At 46.4% G+C, this 19,625-nt stretch overlaps 1 protein-coding gene across 1 annotated transcript in view; it reads left to right on the top strand.

Annotated features, from left to right (window-relative positions):
* The first annotated feature begins 1,009 nt into the window (after positions 1-1,009).
* Positions 1,010-19,625, top strand: part of NRDE2 (NRDE-2, necessary for RNA interference, domain containing) — a 38,443-nt gene continuing 19,827 nt past the window's right edge. Inside the window, exons 1-5 of the mRNA XM_068254572.1 lie at positions 1,010-1,130; positions 3,396-3,504; positions 7,083-7,280; positions 10,298-10,444; positions 18,844-19,291. Of these exons, the coding sequence (XP_068110673.1) occupies positions 1,070-1,130; positions 3,396-3,504; positions 7,083-7,280; positions 10,298-10,444; positions 18,844-19,291 (963 nt within the window). The 5' untranslated portion in view covers positions 1,010-1,069. The remainder of the gene's footprint in view (positions 1,131-3,395; positions 3,505-7,082; positions 7,281-10,297; positions 10,445-18,843; positions 19,292-19,625) is intronic.

The following is a 19,625-nucleotide window of genomic DNA, read 5'->3' as shown; positions in this document are numbered from 1 at the left end:
GATCTACATGCTTGTTCGGAGGCTGTGGCTAAAAGTATTAGAGACACAGCATCAGCAGGAGAGTCAGGCAACTGGTGTTATATTAAAAGGAAAAATCCATATGCTTCTCAGTTTAGAAAACAAACGTTTGCTTTCTTAAAACAGAAAGTATTTGCGATAATTCAGGTTGGATCTTGGACTCACTCCCACCTGAATTATCGCAAATACTTTGTTTTAAAGGACCACTGTAGGGGGGTCGGGGGAAAATGAGTTGAAGTTACCCAGGGCTTCTAATGGTCCCCCACAGACATCCTGTGCCAGCACAGCCACTCACCGATGCTCCGGCCCCGCCTCCGGTTCACTTCTGGAATTTCAGACTTTAAAGTCAGGAAACCACTGCACCTGCACTGCCGCATCCTCGCTCCCGCTGACATCACCAGGAGTGTACTGCGCAGGCCCAGTATGGTCTGTGCCTGCGCAGTACGCTCCTGGTGACATTAGCAGGAGCGAGGACACGGCAACACAGGCGCAGTGGTTTCCCGACTTTAAAGTCTGAAATTCCAGAAGTGAACCGGAGGCGGGGCCGGAGCATCGCTGAGTGGCTGCGTGGGCTCAGGATGTCTGCGGGGGACCATTAGAAGCCCCGGGTAAGTTCAACTCATTTTTCCCCGACCCCCCTACAGTAGTCCTTTAAGAAAGCAAACTTTTGTTTTCCATGCATTTTAGTAAGAGGGCTTTTTGGACCATTGTAGCCCCTTACACACACCAATGAGTTGTGGTTCACCATGAGCTTGCTGGTAAGTCTGTGCTTCTCAGTTTAGGTTTCGACTGTGCGCGTCGGCTGGAAGACATCAGACACATTTCCAGGGATAGAGCGCCCCCTTTCGGCTCGCTTGATTATTCTGTTCCCTTGAATGGCAATTGTGCAGCTGTCACGTCACGAATGATAGCTGCAGAGCTAGCCGCAATACTGCGTTTCCTCCATTGGCTGGCTGATGCTCAGCGTGGTGCACACTGGGAATTGTAGTATGCGGACTGAGCTGGCTGACGTGTATTGTGGGCGCCGCTGTGCGGTGACAACTAGATAGGCATGGCTTTATTTCCTGCATTTGCCGAGTCTGACGGTACCGGGGCGGCTACCGATACCCGAGGTAACAGCTGGGACGCCACATGTTACAACCCAGAGATCCCTAACTGTGCTTTGCTGAGGGGCGCCCTAACTTATTCCATCTTCTGGAATTATTCCATCTTGTAACAGTGTGCTAGCTTGCCTCTACATCTCTGCCATTCCTGGAGGCCCCCAACACAATGCCAGCCCTGCTGGGCTCCCCCTCCACTCCCAGAGACCCCTCAACACAGTGTCAGCCCTCCTGGGCTCCCCATTCACTCCTAGTGACCTCTAACACAATGGCAGCCCTCCTGGGCTCCCCATCCAATCCTAGAAAGCCCCAACAAAGTGCCTCCCCTGCTGGGCTCTCCCTCCACTCCTAGAGACTCCCTAACACCCCTCCTGGGCTTCCACTCCTAGAGACCCCTAACACAATGCCAGCCCTCCTGGGCTCCCCATCCACTCCTATAGACCTCCAACACAATGCCAGCCCTCCTGGGCTCCCCATCCAATCCTAGAGACCCCCAACAAAGTGCCAGCCCTGCTGGGCTCTCCCTTTACTCCTAGAGACTCCCTAACACAGTGCCAGCCTTCCTGGGCTCCCCCTCCACTCTTAGACACCCGTAACACAGTGCCAGCCCTCCTGGGCTCTCCCTCCACTCTTAGACACCCCCAACACAGAGCCAGCCCTGCTGGGCTCTCCCATCCACTCCCAGAGACTCCCTAACACAATGCCATCCCTGCTGGGCTCCCCCTGCAAGCCTAGAGAACCCTCAACACAGTGCCAGCCTTGCTGGGCTCCCTCGCCACTCCTATAGACCCCCAACACAGTGCCAGCACTGCTGGGCTCCACCTCCTCTCCTAGAGACCCAATACACATACACACACCTCTTTTGGTTGTTTTCAGTGTACTTAAACTACTTACAGTGGTTTAAACAATACTTTAACATGTAATAAAATATTAAATAAACATACAGGAAAATCTTATATATTAGGATAATTTGTATGTCTGACATGTTTATAACCTGAGTGTTGCCAGTAGGAAGCTGAGCAACAGCGATCAAGAATTTAAAATACATATTAGTACATTTGTAACTGATAAGGGGTTATAAAGACAGGGTAGTGTTTAATGAAAAATTACACTACAGTATATGCATATAACTTATTTGCAACCTTCAGTACCAGAGCCTTCAGTTCTACTGCTTCTATGCTATGACTCTCCTTACCATGCTGAATGAGGTCCGCTCCATCCTTGGAGGAATTAAAATCCAGACTGAATTCCTTCCTGTCCAGTCTATTTACAGACATATAACCTCTACCTCAGTGACACCCTTCTGCTAATTATTCAGCTGAGAAATTGTGATTTGAGTCCTATAAGGAAAAAAGTGCTTTACAAATGTCACTGCATGACATTACAACTGAACCACAAATTCTTCTGATAGCAAGGAAGAGATTAGAACGAACATAGTTCATCATTACTCTGTATGGGAGCTGAATAAATGTAAAAACAATCAGCAGATATCAGTGAAACAACTAAAACTTCAAACCAAGATATCAAGGAGCTAGCATGGGTGAAGTGAACCAGCGTGAAAGTCCATAGGGAACAGTTCACACAGCAATGTCTACAACTTGAAGCATTCTAATTGGCCAAATAGTGTGGGTGTATTATTAGTACAACTTATCTGAAACCTGGAAGTTCGAGAGAGAGCTGCCCACCCAATCACATTAGTGGAATTTCCCTATGGACTTTCTCGCTGCTCACCTCAACCATACTAGCGCTGGCATCTAAGCCTCAAAACAAAAATCGGAATACTGGACACCAGGAATGTTCTTTTTAGCATTAGTTCTATACATAGCATTGTTTATCTCATCAGTTTATTTTCATGTCAGGTTTATGCTAAGCTTGTAGGGGATAGATGCTTCCGATCTGCATAATGGATTTTTCAATCTAAAAAGCATGGTTCCAAAGATAAAATACTGGTAGTCATAATCTACTCTAATTTGCATGATTTAAAGATTTCCTTGAAATTGATTAAATTTGAGTTATTTGGGTTTAAACCTGCCCAGAAAAAAATATCTGGGTTCTCTGCATTAGATAGTAAATAATCCCAGTACGGTAGTAAGAGTGACTCTGGCTGTTTCCTGGGAGGAGACATGATGTGTGATCAGGAGGGGGAGGGGGGGGGGGTTGTAGTGGGAGCAATATCCATAGAAGGGTTGGGGTGACATTTGGAGAATTCTGTACTGGGGGGGGGGGGGGGGGGGTAATTCTGCAGTGATATCATGACTATTGATCTCTCCTCCGCAGATCTGAACTGGCTAAGAAATGATAGTTTCTGTTCAGCGGACGCTCTCTCCCTGCACCAGCGCTCCCTGCAGGCTGCATCACCCCCTCACCATGAATCCCCACAAACCAGGTACTGTCTTCCATCACATACAAGCTTCATACAGAGCCTTTGTTTTATAAGGTCTGCAGCCAAATAGATCAGCAGGGCTGCCAGGCAACTAGTATTGTTTAAAAGGAAATAAATATGGCAGCCTCCATATCACTCTCACCTCGGGTTCACTTTAAATTACAGTTAGCCCTGCCCTCATCCGATCATGGCCATGCCGATTTTATAGCCACACCCATTTTGGGTCATCAGCTACACCAGAAGTTGGTCCAGCACCTGCATAGCACCCCCCAAAAAAATCCTGGAGCCGCCTCTGAGTAGGGATAAAGTTATTTCTGATTAAATAAGGACATAGCTAAACTGTCAAAACTGCTCTGGTCCATAAGTGGGAAACATTGTCTGGAGGTGAAGTGGTTAAAGTGAACCTCCGGACTAAAAATCTACTTGGCAGCACTGAAAAGGCTTGGTGTTTCTTTAACAGTTTCACAGCATCAGAACGTTGTTTTTCTTACCAAAGCATCATTTTTACCTGCATTTTTAACTAAGCTCCACCCATGAAAGAAAAAAAAGCCTGGGCTTTTTTTTCCCTGATGCTGTGCAGCGCATGATGGGATTTCCTATGTTGTTGTTCACGTTGCCTAGCAACTGGGAGAGGGGATCAGGACACAGGACAGTTGGAACTGTGTCTCATGCTCCCTGTCACCTCCTTGCAACCAAAAAGATGGCTGCCATCATGAAATCAAACATTTGCCTGTTCTTTTAAAACAGGGTGGGTAAGAGATTATATTACCTATCTGTTTTAATTAAAATAACTAATGTAACTTAATGACATTATGTTTGTTTAGGCTGGAGTTACTCTTTAAGCTTTAGCAGAGCAGCTTCATGAACAAGGACCATTAGCCTTTATTCAATTGACTTTTTCTCCCAGGAGATAATTTTTCATCTCTTTAACCCTCAGACTGCCAGTTAATTTTGTTAAAAGCTTCACGCCAGTGCCAGCTGTGTTTGTATTGTGTTTTATGAAATGTCTCCCCTAAATCTACATGTACCAAAGTCCACATTTCTCAGTAGGGATGTCATTAAGGTGCAAATACATGAGATGAATGATAACTATGCTAATCGTTATGAAAATCCATTGTAAAGTGGACTAATCAGATCTTGCAGTGAAAACATTTGATTGGTCCATTTTAAAGGATACCCGAAGTGACATTTGACATGATGAGATAGACATGGGTATGTACAGTGCCTAGCACACAAATAACTATGCTGTGTTAATTTTTTTTCTTTCTCTGCCTGAAAGAGTTAAATATCAGATATGTAAGTGGCTGACTCAGTCCTGACTCAGACAGGAAGTGACTACAATGTAACCCTCACTGATAAGAAATTCCCCTTTTTACCTGTTTCTTGCTCTCAGAAGCCATTTTCTGCTAGGAAAGTGTTTTATAGTAGGGATTTCTTATCATTGAGGGTCACACTGTAGTCACTTCCTGTCTGAGTCAGGACTGAGTCAGCCACTTATATACCTGATATTTAACTCTTTCAGGCAGAGAAAGAAAAAAAAGAACACAGCACAGTTATTTGTGTGCTTGGCACTGTACAAACACATGTCTATCTCATCATGTCACATGTCACTTCGGGTATCCTTTAAAGCTGCATAGATTTTCAGTAATATTTGACTAATTCTACACCATCTTAGAATTATTTCAAGTAGAAAGACACTGAGGCTAAATTTTGTACTAAACGCCTTTAGACGTCGGCGGCACAGGAATACAGGGACACAAAAACCCCTAGAGATGTCTGCTGCAGGTGGAAGTAGTTTTGTACTAAAATACCTTTACACTTCTGTAGCATATAACAATACATTTCTACAGCGCTTTTCTCCCATAGGACTCAAAGCGCTTACGTATGTATGCATATGAATGCGAAAACACACCTATAGATGTCTGCGGCAGCCTAAGGGTTTAAGTAACTGTTCAGCACTTGGCGAATGAAAAAGAACCAAAAAGTAGGGGACGAAGAACTACCAAAATTACTTTGTGTTTTCTTGCTTGCTGGTGGCTTAAAGAAAACATGTACTTCTTTAAAGGGGAACTGAAGTAAGAGGTATACGGAGGCTGCCATATTTATTTCTTTTTAATAAATACCAGTTGCCTGGCAGCCCTGCTGGTCTATTTCTCTGCAGTAGTATCTGAATAACACCAGAAACAAGTATGCAGCTAGTCTTGTCAGATCTGACTTTAAAGTCTGAAACACCTGATCTGCTGAATGCTTGTTCAGGGGCTATGGCTAAAAGTATTAGAGGCAGAGGATCAGCAGGGCTGCCAGGCAACTGGTATTGCTTGAAAGGTAATAAACATGGCAGCCTCCATATACTTCTCTCTTCAGTTCCCCTTTAATGAAAAAAAGCAGATCTACTTACCTGGGGCTTCCTCCAGCCCCTGGTAGCTTGTGTGTCCCTCGCCGCAGCTCCAGTGGCCCGGCAACACCTCAGTTGCAGCCTCTTCGCTTGCACGAGCGCACTGCCCCGCCACTTGCACTTACATTGCCGAGAGCGTTCTGCACATGCGCAGTACTTCCAGATTGGCTGTTGCGATAGAGGGGACCCCGGGCCACTGGCTGGGAGCAGAGCTGTGGCGAGGGACACATAAGCTGCCAGGGGCTGGAGGAAGCCCCAGTTAAGTAGATCTGCTTTTTTTTTTAGAAAGCCCAGATGTTTCATTTAAAGCGGATCCGAGATGAAAAACTAACTATAACAAGTAACTTGTCTATATATCTTATCTAAAGTTTAGATAGTTTACACAGCATATCTAGCTGCAAACAGCTTTAAAAGTTTATGATTATTTATTCCTGTGATACAGTGAAGGCAGCCATGTTCTGTTTGTCACATTGTCACAGGTTGAGGGCTGGAGATGCTATCAGCTTGCCTGTGTGTAAATTCAGTCCCCTCTCCTTCTCCCCTCTGCCCCTTCAATCAATGGCTAGTAACCTCCTCCTCCCCCTGCCCAGACTGAGCTCCCATAAGCCTTTGCTACAGTGCCAAGGCACAAAAGGAGCTGTGGGCGAGGCTTGTTTAGTTTATAGGGAATTAGAGTATTAAAACAAAACAAAAAAAGTATTTGGCTTGAGGAATGCCCTATAAACTATATGAAAGGAACACAACTATGCAATGAGTAAAAGTTTATCTCGGATCCACTTTAAAGGGCATTTTATTGACAAGGTGTAAAAATATTACCCTGGAGAAAATTCAGGAGAAAAAGGTAATTGATTAGGGGCCAATGGCGCTGTATATACACATGTCAATCTCATCATGTCACCTCGGGTACCCTTTAAGGCTCTTTACCTTGCTCGGGCAGTCTCCTCCTCCTGGGCAGAAAGAGCCTACCATGGCGTGATCTATTGGTTTGGCAGTGACATGGTCTAGTTGTCAAACACTACAGACTAGATGTTTTCTCTGATAGAAAGAGCAACGCCCCCCCTCGTATAGACAGTTTGGAAAAGAGTCCAACACCACTAACCCGTAATAATGACATTCAATAAACAAGGGGTGGGTGGGGCCACTGTAAGAAAGTGCACGCATTGACCTCTGTTGTTTTGTTTCACAGAAGAAGCCCCTCCCCCACACAGCGCTCCTCGGACAGCGAGGAAGACTCAGAAGCTGCAAGGAAACGGAAGAAGAAGAGAAAAAAGAAGAAGAAAAGACACAAAGAGCTGAAGAAGAGGAGGAGGAGCAGTGAGGAGGACGACTCAGATTCTGACCCTGAAACCAAGAAACAGCCGACCGAGGCAGCTACAGGAATCAGGTGATAAACGTTTACCAACTGTGACCATGGTAACAGGTTAGAGGCCCTCTCCACCAAAGATGGTGTTTGAAGCACACCTGAAGTCAGAGGGATATGGCTGATTTATTTATTTTCTTTTAAGTAATGCATATTGACCGGCTGACCCCCTGCCTCTATTGCTTTTAGCTATAGACCCTGAACAAGCATGAAGCAGATCAGTTGTTTCTGACTGAAGTGTGACTAGATTAGCTGCATGCTTGTTTTAGGTTTGTGATTCAGACACTATTGCAGTCAAATAGATCAGCAGGACGCCAGGCAACTGGTATTGCTTATAAAGAAATAAATATGGCAGCCTCCATATCACTCTCCTTTGCTGGGCTCTTCTGTTTTCTGTGTGGGATTGGTGAGCTTCCTGCCCATCCAAGTTCACAGTTGTGCACTCCTTCTGCTCCCATCACCATCTCCTCGGGTAAAATGCAATTTGGCTGCCAGATATTGCCGGTATCTGAATTGCACTTTTTTTTTATTTTTATATATATTTATTATTATTCTTTTTATAATTTGGGCTCCATCTTTTTCTGGTGCTCAAATTACTGACTGGGCGCTGCTGTAGCAGTAGTTCGCATTACAGTCTATAGTGGCACACTTCTTTTGTGTACGAGAGGAATCGATGCGGGAGACTTGGGCGCAGGATACAGCCGCTATATGGCTGATCCTGCTGCTGCACAAGTTCTCGGCAGCGTTAAATACTATTCCCCCTCCAGGCCGCCATGGATGGTGGGGAATGAAATAATTTGGCTTCCAGCAATTGCTGGAGGCCGAATTATAGTGTTTTAAAGGTAACTTCAGCTCCGTCTTCTGATGGCGCCGAAGTTACTCCCTGTGCGCCGCTATAGCCGTAATTCCTATTACGGCCTATGGTGGCGCCGGCTGCGCCCAAGTCTCTTGCGCTGGAATAGCAGTGTTCGCCCTTTTTTACCTGTCTTGATGCTTGTCACCCCTCTAATGGCCCACACTGTTTATGTAACTCCGGGGGAGGGTTCATTTTATATATTTAAATATCCCTTTAGGATGTAAATGCATGCAATTACTGTCTTCTGCAGGGATCGGAACTGTTTGGGGCAACTTTATAGACTGTAGGCTAGCGATGTTTTGTTGCTATGGGGAGGTGCAGCATGGAACAGGTGGGGTGAGTAGGAGTACAGTAAAGTCTGCCTCTGCTCGGATGAGAGGATCTGGCAGTCCGGATCTGTAGTCAAGCTATTGCGGAGGGTTAAGGGGCCGCCATGCACGTGCTAGATTCTCAGCATAGGCGGCTCTGTGCGGGGAGGCTGCGCCGATCACTGGAGCCAGGTCGGGTAATGTATTAAGTGGCTGGATCGGGGGATTGGCGTCGATCGGAGCGTGCCGGCTACTTATACTAGCTAGCCTAGTGCTAGCTTAAGCTTGTGGGAGCATTAAATCTTTTAGAATCTTTGTGGGGGACTTGTAATTCTAGCGAGCGGCATTGGCCGACACAGTGTCTGGCATACCGCTCAGAAGGTTAAGTCACCAGGTAGCAAGAATATGCCCAGAATATTTTTGACAGTACTTTTTTTTTTACCTACTTTTTGGTACTTTTTCAATTGTGGAGTGCAAAAGATATTTTAAACTGAAGATGGAAGAGTATCTCCGTTTAGAAAATGTAGGCGAAAAAGGTGAATTTGATTGAGCCCATTATTTCTTAAAAACAGCAGAAGATTGATGGAATTGTCTATTGTGAGTAGAACTACCATATAACTTCTGTTTGCAGAAATGTTTGTGAGATCAGGTGGGCTATAAAGTGAACCTGAGATGGGGGGAATAAACATACCTGGGGCTTCCTCCAGCCTCCTCCAGGCTTATCGCTCCCACGCCGTCCTCTTCCAACTACTGGATCTTCTGTAATTGGCCACAAAAAGTCCTCCAGTTGGGGTCAGTCACGCATGCGCAGTATGGTCCAGTGCGGAGGACTTTCCACATCCAATTACATAAGATCCAGGAGGCAGAGGAGGATGGCGAGGGCGCACTAAGCCTGGAGGGGGCTGGAGGAAGCCCCAGGTATTTATAATTTTTTCCCTCGCCATCTCGGGTTCCCTTTTTTAAAGCGGGATTGTCGGCCACAAAATCAAATTTCCATTTAAACTCTGCACTGTGTATATTATGCAGCCTGGAACCTCACCCTGCGTTGCAAGCACTCCAATTTATTCAGAAATGTCTATGCTGTAATTATCTTATCTCGGTCAGCCAGGCTTTATTCTCTCCCCATCGCCAAAGACAGTGAGAGAGGGAAGCTTGTCTTCTCTTCTCCCACATTCCTGCTCCTCAGGGATTGGATGAGAGCAGTTCAGTGTGACAGGCTGAGGCTGAAACCTGGTCCTGTGCTTACACGTGTTTACAAAGCAAGGAGAGGTGACACTGCAGATTGGAGGAGAAAAGTAAGGGAGGAAATGACATCAGAATTAGCTTCAGTCTTAGGGAAAAAGAGATGAAGACTGCCTGGAACAAAATGTTCTTCATTTACTATATAAAATTCACTAAAATCAAAACTTGGACAGTACAATACATGTGTTATGTAAGTAGATCAAATATTTATCTACTTATATATGTGTTTTTTTCCTGGCATAGTATGGCTGACCTGCCTCCTGATTTTTTATTTTTTATTTTTTTTGTCTCTTATTTCTGAGTTGATAAGGACAAGACAAGACAAATAACATTTATATTGCTCTTTTCTCCTGGTAGACTCAAAGCGCCAGAGCTGCAGCCACTAGGACGCGCTCTATAGGCAGTGGCAGTGTTAGGGAGATTTGCCAAAGGTCTCCTACTGAATAGGTGCTGGCTTACTGAACAGGCAGAGCAGCGATGCAGAAGGGCGGTGTGAGGAAAGGAAAATATGGAAAGCTCAGCAAAATAAAAGTAATATAAATGCCTCCATACGGAGCGGAAGGCTGTAAATACAAGTTTTGACCTTTAGTAAAGCTGCTTCTGGAAGGCTGATGAGTAACTGTCTCTTCCTGCAGGGGGCTCCCGCAGACGACCGCCTCCAGTGCGCGCTCAATCTGGCTGGACGAAGCTTCTCCCGTGACAGACGAGGCGTTCCGGGTAGATAAGAAAGCCGACGCAGCAAACTGGGAGTACAAATCGCTGTACCGAGGAGACATCGCAAGGTGAGACGGCCAAAGCCAGCTGGGCCACTAGCTCTGCTTACTTAGCATTGTGTGTGTGCTTGTTTCTGCTTACTCACCATTGTGTGTGTGTCTCTCTGCTTACTCACCATTGTGTGGGTGTGTTTCTGCTTACTCACCATTGTGTGTGTGTGTGTGTGTGTGTGTGTGTGTGTCTCTCTCTGCTTACTCACCATTGTGTGGGTGTGTTTCTGCTTACTCACCATTCTGTGTGTGCGTGTGTTTCTGCTTACTCACCATTGTGTAGTTGTTTACTCACCATTGTGTATTTGTTTACTCACCATTGTGTGTTTGTTTACTCTACATGGTGGGTGTGTTTCTGCTTACTCACCAGTGTGTGTGTGTGTGTGTGTGTGTGTGTGTGTGTGTGTGTGTGTGTGTGTGTGTTTGCTTACTCGCCATTGTGTGTGTGTGTTCCTCTGCTTACTCACCATTGTGTGTGTGTGTGATTCTGCTTACTCATCATTGTGTGTGTTTGTGTTCCTCTGCTTACTCACCATTGTGTGTGTGTTTCTGCTTACTCACCATTGTGTGTGTGTGTGTGTGTGTGTGTGTGTGTGTGTGTGTGTGTGTGTGTGTGTGTGTGTGTGTGTGTGTTCCTCTGCTTACTCACCATTGTGTGTGTGTGTGTTTGCTTACTCACCATTGTGTACGTTTGTGTTCCTCTGCTTACTTACCATTGTGTGTGTGTGTGTGTGTGTGTGTTCCTCTGCTTACTTACCATTGTGTGTGTGTGTTCCTCTGCTTACTCACCATTGTGTGTGTGTTTCTGCTTACTCACCATTGTGTGTGTGTTTGCTTACTCACCATTGTGTGCATTTGTTTTCCTCTGCTTACTCACCACTGTGTGTGTGTGTGTGTGTGTGTGTGTGTGTGTGTGTGTGTGTGTGTGTGTGTGTGTGTGTGTGTGTGTGTGTGTGTGTGTGTGTGTGTGTGTGTGTGTGTGTGTGTGTGTGTTTGTTTGTTTGTTTCTCTGCTCACTCACCATTGTGTGTGTGTTTCTGCTTACTCACTTTTGTGTGTGTCTCTCTCTGCTTACTCACCATTGTGTGTGTGTGTGTGTGTGTGTGTGCGTCTCTCTGCTTACTCACCATTGTGTGTGTGTGTGTGTGTGTGTGTGTCTCTCTCTCTGCTTACTCACCATTGTGTGTCTGTGTGTCTCTGCTTACTCACCATTGTGTGTGTGTGTGTGTGTGTGTGTGTGTGTGTGTGTGTGTGTGTGTCTCTCTGCTTACTCACCATTGTGTGTGTGTATGTGTCTCTCTCTCTGCTTACTCACCATTGTGTGTGTGTGTGTGTGTGTGTGTGTGTGTGTGTCTCTGCTTACTCACCATTGTGTGTGTGTGTGTGTGTGTGTGTGTGTGTGTGTGTCTCTCTCTCTGCTTACTCATCATTGTGTGTGTGTGTGTGTGTGTGTGTGTGTGTGTCTCTGCTTACTCACCATTGTGTGTGTGTGTGTGTGTGTGTGTGTGTGTGTGTGTGTGTGTGTGTGTGTGTGTGTGTGTGTGTCTCTCTCTGCTTACTCATCATTGTGTGTGTGTGTGTGTGTGTGTGTGTGTGTGTGTGTGTGTCTCTGCTTACTCACCATTGTGTGTGTGTGTGTGTGTGTGTGTGTGTGTGTGTCTCTCTCTCTGCTTACTCATCATGGTGTGTGTGTGTGTGTGTGTGTCTCTGCTTACTCACCATTGTGTGTGTGTCTCTCTCTCTGCTTACTCATCATTGTGTGTGTGTGTGTGTGTGTGTGTGTGTGTCTCTGCTTACTCACCATTGTGTGTGTGTGTGTGTGTGTGTGTGTGTGTGTCTCTCTCTCTCTGCTTACTCATCATTGTGTGTGTGTGTGTGTGTGTGTGTGTCTCTGCTTACTCACCATTGTGTGTGTGTGTGTGTGTGTGTGTGTGTGTGTGTCTCTGCTTATTCACCATTGTGTGTGTGTGTGTGTGTGTGTGTGTGTGTGTGTGTGTGTGTGTGTGTCTCTCTCTCTGCTTACTCATCATTGTGTGTGTGTGTGTGTGTGTGTGTGTCTCTCTCTCTCTCTGCTTACTCACCATTGTGTGTGTGTGTGTGTGTGTGTGTCTCTCTCTCTGCTTACTCATCATTGTGTGTGTGTGTGTGTGTGTGTGTGTGTGTGTGTGTGTGTGTGTGTGTGTCTCTCTCTCTCTGCTTACTCACCATTGTGTGTGTGTGTGTGTGTGTGTGTGTGTGTGTGTGTGTGTGTGTGTGTGTGTGTGTGTGTGTCTCTCTCTCTGCTTACTCATCATTGTGTGTGTGTGTGTGTGTGTGTGTCTCTGCTTACTCACCATTGTGTGTGTGTGTGTGTGTGTGTGTGTGTGTGTGTGTGTGTGTGTGTCTCTCTCTCTCTGCTTACTCATCATTGTGTGTGTGTGTGTGTGTGTCTGTGTGTGTGTGTGTGTCTCTCTCTCTGCTTACTCACCATTGTGTGTGGGTGTGTGTGTGTGTGTGTGTCTGTGTGGGTGTGTGTGTGTGTGTGTGTGTGTGTGTGTCTCTCTCTCTGCTTACTCACCATTGTGTGTGTGTGTGTGTGTGTGTGTGTGTGTGTGTGTGTGTGTGTGTGTGTGTGTCTCTCTCTCTGCTTACTCATCATTGTGTGTGTGTGTGTGTGTGTGTGTCTCTGCTTACTCACCATTGTGTGTGTGTGTGTGTGTGTGTGTGTGTGTGTGTGTGTGTGTGTCTCTCTCTCTGCTTACTCATCATTGTGTGTGTGTGTGTCTGTGTGTGTGTGTGTGTCTCTCTCTCTGCTTACTCACCATTGTGTGTGTGTCTGTGTGGGTGTGTGTGTAGCGTTACCCTTCATCTGCTTTTTTTTTTCCTCCTGTTTCTCTTTTAAATTGAACCAATACAATCATTTGCACATTGAGTAACTTGCTAACCCTGATTTACCTGTCAGCTGTGGATGTGGGCGGTTTACATTGTATGTGTTTCATGTGAAGGTTGTGGTACAGGATTTCAGGTGGTTGTACATCTCTCCACTTGGTGGCCGATCGACCATCCAATTAGATAATTATGATTGAATCGGATGAAAATCTGTGCCACCAAGAGCATGCCCGATAATCGTGCGACCAATTCCATACCAAAATTAGTCGCGTGTATCGATTGGACATACCGCAAGATGTCAGGCCGTCGTGGTCGATTGGGTGCGTGCAGCAGTAATGGCAAGTGATAACTGGACAAGCGACTAAACCCCCGGCGCAGCTCCCCCTAGTGTATAAATGTGCAATATGTGCAATACTATATTACCTGTCCTGTGTCGCCCACCATGCGGTGCCCATCTGTCTTCGGAATCCCTGCTTCTCCATACATGCCACTGGCTTGGCGTGTGTGATGTCACACGAGCTACGTGCTATACGCTGGCAGCATGTATCGCGCTAATGGAAGAGCGGGGGATTCCGAAGACAGATGGGCACTGCGTGGTGGGCGACAAAGGACAGGTAATATATAAATGCACACACTGCACATTTATACACTAGGGGGGCAGCAGCAGCGGATGCAGTGAACCTGGCCGATTCCCTAGAGATTTCATGCTGAAATTGATTGGGAATCGGCCTACAGTGTATGGGCAGCTGGCAGATCTCTCTCTAATCGGATTCGATCAGAGAGCTTTGTCTTTTTGTCGAATCTGCCCATCATTGCTAGATGTATGGGTACCTTAAAGAGACTCTGTAACAAAAATTTTCAGCCTTATTTCTTCTATCCTATAAGTTCCTATACCTGTTCTAATGTGGTCTGGATTACTGCAGCCTTTCCTACTTGCACTGTCTCTGTAATATATCTAATTTTCTTTTCTTTGTCAAGCTTTGTCGACCCAAGGAGGAAATGGGCTGCCTCTGCTGTGATAGGGAGAAGTTATGCACGCCCTCTCCATGCCCCCTGCAGGCTCTGTGTGTGTGTGCTTTGTTTATCCCTCACAGACAGGTCTCTGCTCTGAATTTCAGCTTGTCTGAGGGGGGAGGGAGCTGCCCATGCTGACAAAACTGTGATAATCCCTGACTGGAGTGCAGAAAATTCACTGTGTAATAAAAACTTGTAGTATACTGTACCATGATATATACAGTATATACACATACATCACTTCCTGGTTAGCGGCCATGTTTTTTGTTTGTAAACACTGCCTAAAACTGGTGATTAAAAGCCAGGATTGTGGCGGGGAGCAGCGTAAACTGCAAAGAGGGATCCAGGAGATCACAGTGACTCGATTGGTATGTTTTTTATTGTACAGATTTTCTTTAAGGGTATTGCTAGCCATACACTAGTAGATAAGGTATACAATGGATATCTAATTTTCAAATTTACACCATTCCATATTCAGATCTGATCTGATATTTTCTTACTTGCACAGTTTTAAGGGTAACCTGAGCTGAGAGACATATGGTGGCTGACTTGGTGATTTCCTTTTAAACAATGCACATTGCCTGGTTGTCCTGCTGATCCTCTGCCTCTAATGCTGGGAATACACAGTAGGTTTTTACCGCTCGATTATGCCGCTGGATCGATTCCCGCTCGTCCCCACGGGTGCTTCTCTTATCTTCTGCTCGTTTTACTTATCTTTTTTCCATTGTTCCACCCACGGTATCGAGCGCGGAGTCGGTCCGCCGGGTGATCGGACATGTCGGAATTTATCAATCGAGCCATCTAATGGCTCGATTCAGCGGTACAAACGGTATTCAGCGGTACCGTGTATTCCCAGCATTAAAGGGAACCTAAACTGAGAGGGATATGGATGTTTCCTTTTAAGCAATACCAGTTGCCTAGCAGTCCTGCTGCACCACTGCAGCCGCTCTTTGGCTGCAGTGGTGGCTGAATCACACAGCTGATACAAGCATGCAGCTAATCCAGTCTGACTTCAGTCAGAGCAGCTGATCTGCATGCTTGTTCAGGGGCTGTGGCTGAAAGTATTAGAGACACAGGATCAGCAGGAGAGTCAGGCAACTGGTATTATTTTAAAGCAAAAATCCATATCCTTCTCAGTTTAGGTTCCCTTTAATACTTTTAGCCATAGCCCCTGAACAAGCATGCAGATCAGATGTTTCTGACTGAAGTCTGACTGCATCAGCTGCATGCTTGTTTCAGGTATTCACTCCCCCTATTGGGTGGGGAATGGGAGGGTGATAGGAGGGAACATCACAGCAAGCCTACCTCTTCCTGTTTGCAAATGTGACTAAAAGCTAATGGAAACCATATTGTAAAAGAAAAAAATCCAGATACTTACCTAAGGAGCGGGAAGGCACCCTCATGTATTTTACCATATATATCAGTGGGAACATTAGAGAAAACACCTACCCTGCTCTCTGTTTCATCCTTCACTGCTCAGCCTGCTTTTTACCAGCCCTGATAAAATCCCCAACCGAGCATTCAGTCTGGCTTTGCTCAGGAATCATTATAGCTGAGTCATTATAACAGAGCCAGAAGGGGGCAGGATTGGGCTTGAAAAGACACCAGAGAAGACAGACTCAGCTATAATGATTCCTGAGCAAAGCCAGACTGAATGCTCAGTCGGGGATTTTATCAGGGCTGATAACAAGCAGGCTGAACAGTGAAAAATGAAACAGAGAGCAGGGTAGGTGGTTTCTCTAATGTTCCCACTGATATATATGGTAAAATACATGAAAGAGCTTAGTCTCTGGTTCACTTTAAGCGCTGGCTCCCCTGTTTAAATCCCCCGTGGCGGGAGACTTTAGAAGCCTTTGGCAGCCGAGTCCTCCTAAAGACAGGTGGCTCCGTACTGAGCATGCGCAAAGACTTCCCGAAGCCTCCCTTCGCGGGCGGAGACAGCAGTATTTGACCAAATTGGTTGATTGCTGCTACGAGGGAGCCAGCGCTGGAACGGGCACCGGGAGAGGAGAGGGAAGGCTCATTAGGACTCAGAGCCTTCCCTCTCCTTAGGTAAGCATCTGGCTTTTTTCTTTAATACAGCTCCCATTCACTTTAAGCTGAAAGTCACATTTTTCAAGGAGTGATTACAGGTACCTGGAAAGGAACGAGGAGAGAAACAGACGCCCCACAGAGCTATGTGCATCCAGCACGGACATACCTCCTTGCTTACCTTAGGTTGCTTTGCCTCTGATCAGGTGTACTTTTTAAAGGGCACCTGAAGTGAGAGGTATCTGGAGGCTGACATATTTATTTCTTTTTAAGCAATGCAGATTGCCTGGCTATCCTGCTTATCCTTAGCCTCTAATACTTTTAGCCATTCACTCAGAACTAGCATGCAGATCAGATGTTTGACTAAAGTCTGTCTGTATTTGCCGCATGCTTGTTTCAGGTGAGTGTGTGATTTAGATACTACTGATGCCAGAAAGATCTGCAGATCTACCAGGCAAACTGTATTGTTTAAAAGGAAATAAATATGGCAGCCTCCATATCTCACTCACTTCAGGTGTACTTTAAAGTGTACCTGAGATGCAACTGACTAAAACATACTTACCCAGGGCTTCCTTCAGCCCCATTGGTTCCCTCGCTGTCCTCCCGGGCCATTCCGATTGTTTGCTAAATGACCGGGTCTCTCTCTCTATCCCCCCCCCCCCCCCCCCGGCCCCCACAGTTGCACTCCTATCACCTGGAGTTTTCTGCGCAGTAGTACTGTGGGACTAGCGGAGACTTTAGTAAGAGACGGGCAGCGGATGATTGGATAGGAGGACGGCGAGGGAGCCAATGGCCTAAAGGGGGCAGAAGGAAGCCCCAGGTATGTATAAATGCTTTAGTTAATTCAATTGCAGGTTTCCTTAAAGGGGGCTCCTTAAAGTAGTAGGGATAGAGGGATCCCAGTAGAGCTAGCATTTTTTTGGTCACAGCTGGAAAGAAGTAAGTGGTTTCTATGATTGGAACAGATAGAGGGGACGGAATTGCTTTGGAGATATTTGCAGGAGCTGGAAGAAGTTAGGGGGTCTATATGGATGTAGGGGGATATGTCAGAGCTGGCATTTTGTTTTGCTGAAGCACAAACAGTGACGGGTTCTGTGTAAATCTGGGGAGAGGCTGGGAGGCGCCTGGGAATGTCTGTTTATCTCTTAATATTCTGCATAGATAACGATCACTTAGCATACGGATTGTTTAATCTAACAACAGAACCTTGTCACTGTATCAAAATTAAAAGCAATAAACGCTCATTAATGTAATAAGGTGTGCAGATGCCAGCGGGCTGCAGTTTAATCATCATAGTCTCTAATTAACACAGAGATCTTGTTAGACAAGAGATTTCATTATCGCCGTCTTGTCCCTCCTCCGTTACGCTTGGTGGGTTTGCAGAGTCATTTAACGGCACGCCAGAGCCGCAATATAGATCAGCACATCTGCTGTAAGACGAATACAGCCAGGAAATTCAGTTTCAGAGACTTGGCACATGGTGCAAGCGTTGGGTAGGAAAGAAATGGAGTGATGGGTGTGTCCTGTGCTATTTTGCTTGTTGCAACAAGACACTTCTATTGACCTGAAGAAGCAGGATTCAACCTGCGAAACGCGTTGTCCATAGTGCTTCAATAAATAGTCAATTTCAGCTTGTGCTCTCTGATTGACATTCATCAACCAGGCCCCTTAAAGGGTACCAGAGATGTCCCGTAATTGAAAAAATAAAAAAGAAGTTATACATACCTGGGGCCTCCTCCAGCCCCATACGTGCTGATCGATTCCACGCCGCCGTCCAGCGCTGCCCGCAACTACGAGAACGGGCTCCCGTCGCTGACGTCATCGGAGCCAGCTACGCAGGAGAAGTGCGCCCTCTATGTATCTCTCCATACACTGCTGCAGAGATACGCAAAGAGCGCACCTCTGCTACGCTTAGACTGGCTCCGACTCCTAACTGTGCTGGAGGAAGTGTGGAGGCAAAGAAGGCAGAAGGACATATCAAGTACACTACTAATGCAAGAAGGATCAGCAGGACTGACAGACAACTGGCATTGTGTAAAAGGAAATAAATAGGGCTCCATCCATAGGTCTCACACCTCGGCAGGGCCAGATTCACCATAAGGCACTGTAGGCCCGTGCCTACAGGCGCCTGATGATGGAGGGGCGGCTCCCTCCCCTAGTGCCTCCCTCCTTCCCTATTCTGTGTCCTGAATGGAAGGTAAATGAGAGTTTAGTCACATGGCTCTCGGCATTCCACTAACAAGATACCTCTTCAGTTGGGGCACCACTAGCTATTTAATACCGAGGGCACCTCTGGCTACCTAATACTAAGGGACACCTGTAGCTACCTATGATGGGCAAAGGAAGTAAGAGAGAAGAGACAGCTGGGCCAGCCAGCACACTTGCGGTGCGCTTTGGTGGGGGTTAAGGTGTCAGGATGTCTGTGCCTATAGGCTCCTGTGATGTAAATCCGGGCCTGGACCTTGGGTTCCCTTTAAACTTTTCCCGTTATTTTCTTTCCCCAGGTACAAGAGGAGAGGCCATTCCTGCCTGGGCATTGACCCTAAGAGTCAGCAGATTGCCTGGGAAGGTGCCCCTGAGAAGAAGTCATCTCACAAGAGACCTGAGCGCTATTACAGCAGGAGTGTGATGAAGGTGCTTCGAGGTGCGGCAGAGCCAGTGTCCTGCAAGAGGGAGACCGCCCATCTATCTTCCACCACCTTCATTCCGGTGCTGGACAATGACCCCGGCACCACTGCCGCCTCATCTGCTCCCACCAGCTGGGTCAATCCGCTCGGTGTCTATGATGATTCCACCTCCATGTGGCTACAGGGCAAAGGTGGTCCGGAGGAGAAGACCCAGCCAGAAATTCCTAGAGACACCGAACTGCTGGCCAAAGTGGAGGATTATAACCGCAGGACTCGAGAGAACCCTGGAGACGTGCAGACCTGGATGGAGTTTGTCGCATTTCAGGTGCCGTGTTTTGTCACCTATCATTTGTAGAGTGCTGGGTGTCACTTATTCTAAATGGGGAAATGAAAGGTGGTGGCAACTTTTATATAGAGCTTTGTATGTTAGTGTGAAAGTTTACTGTATCCTTTAGTAGCCTATGGAGGGAGTGGCAGAGAGGTGTGGCATCAGAGGAGCGGGAAGAGAAGTGGATGAGACAGGCAGCAGAGTTCAGAAGGGATTGGCAGAGAAAGGCAGCATCAGAGGAGCGGGAGGAGAGGTGGATGAGGCGGGCATCAGAGTTCAGTACATGGAAACACTGTGTCATGGAGCAGTTGTGATTTCCCACAATGCAACG

The sequence above is a fragment of the Hyperolius riggenbachi genome, chromosome 9 (assembly GCF_040937935.1).
Source record: "Hyperolius riggenbachi isolate aHypRig1 chromosome 9, aHypRig1.pri, whole genome shotgun sequence".
Classification (NCBI taxonomy): domain Eukaryota; kingdom Metazoa; phylum Chordata; class Amphibia; order Anura; family Hyperoliidae; genus Hyperolius; species Hyperolius riggenbachi.
Note: the sequence above shows the minus strand (reverse complement) of the source record. Positions and strands in the feature narration are given on the sequence as shown.